This window comes from Eubalaena glacialis, chromosome 19 (genome assembly GCF_028564815.1).
Source record: "Eubalaena glacialis isolate mEubGla1 chromosome 19, mEubGla1.1.hap2.+ XY, whole genome shotgun sequence".
In the NCBI taxonomy this organism is placed as follows: Eukaryota; Metazoa; Chordata; class Mammalia; order Artiodactyla; family Balaenidae; genus Eubalaena; species Eubalaena glacialis.
The window spans coordinates 15,062,223-15,070,712 of NC_083734.1; the positions used below are offsets into that span (position 1 = coordinate 15,062,223).

General features: G+C 53.2%; 1 protein-coding gene across 2 annotated transcripts; it reads right to left on the reverse strand.

The window, feature by feature from the left end:
- Positions 1-595: 595 nt before the first annotated feature.
- GEMIN4 (gem nuclear organelle associated protein 4) lies at positions 596-8,337 on the reverse strand. 2 transcript variants are annotated; one of them, XM_061176701.1, is made up of 2 exons: positions 8,075-8,337; positions 596-3,953 (listed from the first exon to the last, which is right to left on the reverse strand). In XM_061176701.1, the coding sequence occupies exon 2, from the start codon at positions 3,928-3,930 to the stop codon at positions 784-786; it is 3,147 nt and encodes a 1,048-aa protein (XP_061032684.1). In that variant the 5' UTR covers positions 3,931-3,953; positions 8,075-8,337; the 3' UTR covers positions 596-783. The 2 variants fall into 2 exon arrangements, with proteins under 2 accessions (XP_061032684.1, XP_061032683.1); XM_061176700.1 differs by lacking the exon at positions 8,075-8,337 and adding an exon at positions 6,730-7,051.
- Positions 8,338-8,490: the final 153 nt, after the last annotated feature.

Below are 8,490 nucleotides of genomic sequence, written 5' to 3' on the forward strand. Positions count from 1 at the left end.
AAGACCCGATAGATAAATAAAGCAAACAGAAAAACAAACAAACCAACCCACGACAACCCACCCGAGGCAGAAGATAATTACACCCATCCTTTAAACATGTCTCTGCTGTGGTTACCAGACAGTATCATCACAGCCCCTTTGAGATCCACTGAATGGACAGAGTTAACACTGTGGGGCAGAAGTCCTCGATTCAGAAGAGACCCATTTTCCTGAGGTCACTGACCTCCCTCCCGCCCACCCAACATTTAATGTTCTTGGTCCAACCCTCTCCTTTTACACTGGTTGCAGGCCTTGTGGGCACACAAATCACATGGCCAATTGGTAGCAGAAAAGAGTCCTTTTCCTAGTTCCTGCCCTTTCCAAGATACTGCGAAATGACTCTTAGAGTTTCAGTGCAACAGAACACACGTACCTTGTAATCTGTCCACTTGGGTGGTTTCACCTTTAGACTTATTTGCCAAATTCTAGGGTGGAGAAGTCCAGTGATGAACGTGTTCCTCCCGGCTTGACTTGATCTTCAAGACCGGCTGAGCCCAATTTCAGAGTGTACTGATGAGCCTAGACTATTGATAAGAAAGTCTCAAAAGAGGCAAGATAAAACTCAAAAGAGAATTTTATTACAATTTGTATGTTACAAATACCTAAGAAACTATCTTCTTTACAGTGTTGTCAGATTTTTGGGCTTGTGTACAATTTCACATAACCGAAACATTTGTGTTTTTCAGCTGTAGCCCCCGTAGACCCGGCCAAGTTGAGGCCCAGCTGTTTTCTGACCCACGAAGGTCAGAAGTTGCTGATCTTCTGCAGGAGGGTCTGGCGCCGCTCCTCGGGGCTAACGTTCTCGGCGATGGACTTTAAGAAGTGCTGCTCGTTTACTTTCTGGAGCAAGGAGCTGACCGAAGGGTTGGTCTTGCTCAGGGTTTCGTAGCAGGTGAGGATCTCCAAGGCCAAAACATACAGTGGTTCACACACCTCCTGGTGGAGCATGGCCATGATGTGCAGAACGTGACAGAACACCTGGGTGTAAAAAAACAGGGTTTCCTGGGTCAGGTCCTGCTCTTGTCCTTGGGCCCAAGGGCCAACTGACTGTGTCAACCGAACAGAGTCCAGGAGGTTGGTCAGGCTGTTGCAGAGAAGCTTGACCACATGGCTCCAGCCTTCCACAGGGAGCCAGTTACGGCAACTCTGGCTGCAGAGAAACTGGAAAGCTCTCAGCAAGAGTACGGAGAGTTGGAGTTCGTGGGCAAAGGGCTTCAGGTTGAGCAGAGGGACGAACTGAATATACTCCAGGCTGTAGGGGACATGCAGGAGCTGCGTCTCCAACAGTCTCCTGGTCAGCTGGTGAAGGCACTGCCACTCCTGGGGGCTGCACCACGGCATGAGCTGCACCAGGGCCACCAGGAAGCCCTTGCTGAACAACCTGACCTCCTCAGGGTTGCCCACATCCACCACCAGCAGGGCGAGCATCTGCTCAGAGATGCTGCTGGAGATGGAGGAGCACTCCATCCAGGCCAGGAGGCCTGTGCCGGGCCCATACCTGGGGTGGGCCTGGCAGGTCCACTTGTCCTCAGAAAGCTTACAGATCTCGAAGAGCGTGGCTGGCACCTCACACTTGAAGTGGCCCCCAAAGAAGCTCTGCAGCCTCAGGCCCACAGTCCAGTCCAGCGGCTCCAGCTTCCGGTGGAGCCAGGACAGGGACTTGACCCAGGTGTCCGGGGAGAAGGTCTCGGCGTTAGCCGACACCACCTCACAGAGGCGGTCCAGGATGTGGATCACCAGGTCCTTCCCGTCCAGGGGGAGACAGCGCTTCTCCTTGGGGAGCTGCCAGTATGTGCTGAAGCCATCCAGGAGCTGGCACAGGCTGAAGATGAGTGGGAACGGAGAGCAGGTCTGCAGCCAGTATTCCTCTAGACATGTGTTTGCTTCCAGAGTCTGGATGAAGATCCTCAGACTGAGGTCCACCTCTTTGACATCGAGCATCAGGAAAGGCAGGACGAATTCCTTTAGCACCTCATCTGGCTCGAGAAGAGCAGCGACTGGAATCCCTTGGGGCTTCACAGGGCTCACCAGGCATCTCAGGAGCTCCAGAAACTGCTTCTCTTCCCTGGGTGTAGAGAACTTCGTCCAGACTGTTTCTTTGAGGCAGGACACCACGAACGTGGTGGAGGGATTTGGACCCTGCTCTTCCACGAACCTGAGGGCGGGGAAGGCGGTGAGAATCTGAGCCAGGAACCTGTGGATGCCAAGGTTGACCACGGCCATGCTGCACACTTTCTTCACCGTGCTCTCCGGGTGCAGAATGACTAGGCGGGCCACAGAAACGATGGCCTTGGCCAGGCCCTGTTCAGAAGCGCTCTGCGCGAGCTGGTTAAAAGTCGTGTTGAGGTCTTCCTGAAACCCCTCCAAGTGACCCAACAACTTCTCAGAGAGGCCCTTGCGCCCCCAGGAGAGCAGGACGCCCGAGAGGACTTTATTTTTATCTGGTAGCGAGAGGTGTGCATGACACTCCAGGATCAAGTCGATGACCTGTTTGATCTGGGGTCTGGGGACAGCCCTGTCTGTCGCACTGACGTCCATCACTGCTTCCAGCAGCTTTAACACCAGGCCGGGCTCCCGGAAGAGAGCCCGGTTGTTGGCCAGGCAGGCCAGCCACTCATCCGAGAAGGCCCACTTCCTCTCAGAAGCGAAAATGTAGCACATTTCCATGTGCCGGTCCATCTTCTGCTCGATGATGGCCATGGCGATGGAGGCAGTGATGTCCTTCTCGAAGCCCTTGTTCTTCAGCACCCTGTTCGTGTCCCTCAGGAAGTCCCCCACGCACTCCGCCAGCTCAGAGGCCACCTGCCTCTCTTCCTTGGACAGGCTAGTGGTGTCCAGGTAGAGCTTCAGGTGCTGGCTGAAGGAGGTCAGGCTGTCGCACACCCGGTAGCTGTCGTAGCTCGTCCCCTGGCTGCCGCTGAGCGTGGCCTGCAGCTCCTCCCGCCACTCCCGCAGCAGGCTGCGCAGGGACTCGAACCCCACGAGGATCGTCTCGCTCGGCAGCCTGGCCAGTGAGGTCAGGCTGATGTCCCGCTCTGCCTCCTTCACCTTCTCTGCCAGTGCCTGCTGGTGATATGGGTTCTGGGTGTCCGAGTTCCACACGGAGATCACCGTGGCCAGTTTGTCTAGATACACAGTGGCGGACACTTCCTGGGGGTCGTCCTCCATCAGTGCAAACACGGTCAGCATGTCAGCCAAGTTGGCCAAGGCGCAGCACCTCATCCCAGGGCACAGGATCCTATCCTGGATTTGCTTCAGCCCAGTGAGCAGCATGGCCAGCAGGGGCATGGTAGGACACACATCCGGGTCGGACTTAAACCTCTTTGGAGGGTGGGAGAACTCATCTGAAGAGGACAGGTACTTATGGGCCATTGTCCGGAACTGGGAGAGCAGGGGGTCCTGCTGATTGCCCTTGTGCTTCATCATTTCCCACCAGACGTCGAGGAAGAAGGCCACATCCTTTGAAGAAGTGTCGACAGTCATGTGCTCCAAAAAGCGCTCTAGTTCTGCACGGCAGACAGTGGTGGGCAAGGCCATCAGGAGCTGGATAAAGAGTCCGGAAGCTTCCAGGGACTTGAGCAGCTCAAAGAGCACCGTGTGATTGATGGTGGGAATCATGTTGCCCACGGAGAAGAACACATCTTCCTGCCACAGGGTTTCAGTGTCAGAAGGCGTGATAGGGTAGGGCTGCAGAGCCTTGGCCCAGATGATGATCAGAGCTTTCTTCTTCCAGGCGAAGGGCTGGGAGCAGGCCGCGGCAGAGGAGATCTCCCTCAGAGCCTCCACAATCGGCCGCCCGACATGCTCCCAGTCAGACTTGGTCAATTCTGCCAGTGTTTTGGGGCGGAACAGCTGCTCGGCCAGCAAGAAGCCCCCATGCAGAACAGTCATTTCTTCACAGATATTCAAAGGTCCTGCACAGACAGAAGTCCAATAGGATAGAATGTGGTGAAAAATTTTCAGAACAGCAAGCAGAGGTTAGAGGGAGAGGCAGCAGTTGGTCAGCGGGCTGTCATTATTAGGGTTAGAGATGAAAGGGGTTCTGAATGAAAGCAGTGGGAGAGGGGGAAGAAGGGATGGTTCTAGGACCCACTGCAGAGCTGAAGTCAAAGGCTTAACCTGAGGAATAAAAAAGGACTCCCAAGCTCTCTAGCCTGGAACTGGGAAGACAACGGGCACTACTGCAAACAGGGAAGACGAGAGATGTGCTTGGAAGGAACACTGATACGTTTTGGTCATTTGGAGTTTGAGGTAGAACATTAAGGTAGAAACGTCCTCCAGCAATGGAAACACGGGGGCTGAAGCTCAGGAGGAAAGTCAACCTTGAAATGTGACTCAGGGAGGAGCCTGCCCAGAGGCAAGGCCCTCCAGCAAAGGATGGGCCCGCAGAAGATTTGGGGAAGACGGGCTGGCTGAGAGAGAGAAGGAGAAAGAGCGCAAGGGCAGTACCAAACTACAGCGGCCACCAAGTACAGACTGCAGGACTTGACAATTGAGCTTCTAAGTAACGATACAGACTAGGAAGGGCATGGACCAGGACTGCCTGCACAGCAGCACTCAGACAAGCCCTGCTTCTCTTTTTTCTCTTAAAGCCTTGTCTTGGAAACAGATTTCAAACGTTCTGCCTTTTGGGGAAACAGTTCAATTCCCACAGCTCTTTCCATCAAAGAGAATAAGCTACTAATGGTCCTGGTTCTCTGGTAGAAGCCAAGAAGTAGATAGAAAAAAATACTGTACTAGATTCAGAAAAGTCCTTCTTCAGTGAGCCCTGAGTTGACACAGACTTAGCAAGGAGGGCATCTTGGGATGTTTAATTAGACATGGGTTTAAATCCTAGCTCAGCCATTTAAAAGTGGTGTGGTCTTGGACAGATTACTTCTCTGAACTTCTGTTCTGCATATGTGGGGATAATACAGACTTCACATTATGACTGTCAGGATCAACTAATACATATAGTCAAGCCCTTGGCATTGGGTCCACACCCACTGTTGGCTTCCAATCCCATCTCCCAGGGCTGTTGAGGGTTAAGTAAGATATAACAATTAAGAATCAGGCTACAAAGAGCCTAAGTGCTCGATAAACGCTGGTTCTCCCAAACCTTTCCACTGTTGCCAGGACCAGAATCTTGTCCCTATTCTTTGCCTCCTCCAGCTCAGAAACAGGACATAGGTCTTTCTTAGGTATATTTCCTTTGGCCCAGAAACTAAATCATCGTACAAACATTGCTCACTCTTCAATGTTCCTGACTCCTCTCCCCTTTCCCAGGGCTCCTTCCTCAGTCCCTCAGGCCCCCAAGAACACAACTTCCCCATTTTCATGGGCCAGGAGACTATCCTGCCCCTTCCATCGGGAACAGCGCTCCTATGCAACCCACTGGTGAAGGCAATCCATCTTGGTGCCCAGTGGCTGAGGCAGACTCCCAGGAAGAGCCAGGTTGCTGAGAGGTCTCCCTGGGGGTTCTGGCTCTTCTTTCTGGTTCAGGCTGCTCTCCCAGGGCCCCCCAAAAGGCTCCCTTCTGACTCTGTAAATTTAATTTTATTGCTCTACCTGTTCAGCTGAGATGTTTGGCCCCCAAGACCCACCTTCCAGAGACAGTAAGTATATACTCATGACACTTGAAGGAGTAAGTCCCAGAAGCAGTTAATGGCTGGGCGAATCCCAAGTGTTTTATCACGAATGGTTAACTGGCGCTTGTGAGTGCCCGCTCCTTATGTTTAAGCGCTTACTCTGTACCAGGCACTGTGCTAGTTGGTATGCGTATCTTTTCATCGTCAGATCAACCTTTTGAGGACCATTCCTGTTTTAGAGATGGAAACATTAAGACTCAAACCATTTGCTCAGGTTGTAGGAACTACAAAGCGGTGGGCTGGGACAGAGATCACCACAGCTGCAGGGGTCCAAACTCTTCCAACTCTACCCTTCCACCACGGACGAGCTGGCTGGGGATAGGGACCAGAACATTTCTCAACAGCCTACTAATACTGGCACATCTTGGGGAGCCTCACCCCAGCTGTCCCAGAACAGCCTCTTGGTCTTATGCCCTTAAGAGCACATCCAGCAGCGGGGGAGGCTGGGCAAGGAGCCGCCGATTTATACCAGCTCTCCCCTCCCTTCTCCCAGACCCGGCATCTGGAGAATCAAGACGCACGTGCCACCTCGGCTGCTGCAACCCGTGCCCACAACTGCTGGTCTGAAGAACGCTAGCCCTGCGCAAGGCACCGGACTCGACACTGTACACACGTGATCTCAGTGAAAACTCCCCCAAATTCTGTGAGGCTGATACGGTATCATCATCCCCGTTTATCCACGAGGACCTCAAGAGCGTCAGACGCTTGCTCAAGAACTTAGTAGACGTTCAACAAATGAGATCGTTGGGGATATGGGATTCCCCGGGGCGCCGCCGGAGCCCGGCCTTTTCCAAAGCACGTGCCCGAACCTGTCCACTCTCGCGAACGCTAACTTCACATCCGCTGGCCCCTTCACGTGGAAAGGGGCCTGGAGCCGACAAGAGGCGAGCGAAAGGGCGGCGGGCTAGAGCCCGGCCCCCCGACCCCCGGCCTCCAGGACACCCCAGCCCTCCCAACCCCCTCCCCGTCCCGGAGGTCTCCCTCAGCCCGGGCCCGCTCAGCACTGCCTGTTGGCCGGTTGCGGAACGCGGCCCACGCGGGCCGAGGGGAGCCGAACACCCACCTAGATCCATGGCGGCGACGCTGGCTGCGGCGCGGGTCGCCCCTCCCCCGCCAGGCCGCGAGGGCGGCGCAAGCGTCACGGCACAATGGGCGGCCCCGGGGGGGCGGGACAATGGGCGGCGCCTCGGCCCCCGTCCTCAGTCTCAGCTCGGGCTCTGCACGGACCCCAGCATACCTCCGCCGCTCCGCGCGCACGCGCGGTCCCACCTAAGCGCCCGCGGCGTCGGGACCGCCAGGCCCACAGCTCCCTCTATCGGCCCGAGGCCTCCAACTAGGCAACAGGCAGGTAGCCGCGCCTCCATCCCACAGCGTGCCCCGCCCCTCCGTCTCCCCGGGGCCCGGCCCCCAAACAGCCGCCCCCTCCCAGCCCAGGCTCCGCTCGGCCGCGCGTCTCGGCAGTTCCCTGCTTCCTGGGCCCCAGTCTGTCCTACCTATTAGCTCCGTCCCTGGCCCCGCATTCTCCCGCACCCAATAATCCCCGGATTCCTCACACCCCCGCCACAGTTCACCCTCACTGAATGCCCCTACCCAGGCTGCCCACTAACCCGCATGGACTCACCACTCCCTGAGAGGCTTCCTCCCCCGCAGCGGGTCTCTTCCCATCAACTCTTACCATAAATTTCAGTGGCCGACGGGGAGTCCTCCTGGAAACTCTCCGAATCACAAGGACATTGTGGGACAGGTGAGATGGGCAGAAAGTCACATTAAGGAGCACTAAATGTCCCTGGCTTTGCTAATTCCACTCAGATGTCAGACAAACATGGATTTCATACTAACTTTCCAGGCTAACCTAGAACTCCACAACACAGCCATTCTAAATCTCTCTGGATTTAAACCCAAGAGGTATTTGAACTTCAACTTAATATGCTAGGACCACAACCCCTCAAGTCGAAAAACAAACTGACTACTCTGAAAACACAACTCTGGAGAAACTGAGGAACTTCTCAACTTCATCTGTTTAAAAACACCAGCTTAGGCAAAACTATCTTTAAACCTTGTTTTGTAGCTGATTATACCATTCCCAGAGATGGGAAAGTAGTAACTTTTGGTTTAAAATTACTAGCTGCCCTGTGCAGAGGTAAACTTTTGGATTGCTTGATAAAAGGCCAAAGTGGTACAGTATAATGGTTTTAGGATGAATAAAATATTAAAGACTGCAACAAAGGAAAAATGACAGGCAATGAGAAATAAAAGGGGGCTGATATCATGAAGCTAAAATGTCCCAGGTAGATAAACAGCATTCAGTTCTCTCATGCATAGCTGTACATTTAAGAGAAAAAATTCGGGGTATGTTACAACATAAGATAAACAGATAAAGAGGAATCTGGCATGTGTTTAGTACTTACATAAACCACTTATTTTACTGTAACAAACTTAGAAGGCCACATCAGGGACTTCCCTGGCGGTCCAGTGGTTAAGACTCCGCCTTGCAATGCAGGGGGCGAGTGTTCGATCCCCGGTCAGGGAACTAAGATCCCACATGCTGTGCAGCACGGCCAAAAAAAAAAAAAAGGCCACATCACAACAGCCTAATACACTGGGAGAAGTACAGTTTCTTTTCAGGAGAAAAGAAAACTACAGTTTCTTTTCAGTATTACCAGAGATAAACATCAAGAATTAATAATCTAATTATTAATTAATTAGAAAATCTGAGAATTAACAAATCATAGTCTAAAGAAGACAGAGGCATTTACTTGATTATTCAAAATTCATATAATAATCTCCCCATGCATAGAAAAAAAAAAGTGAACCAACTGTCTAC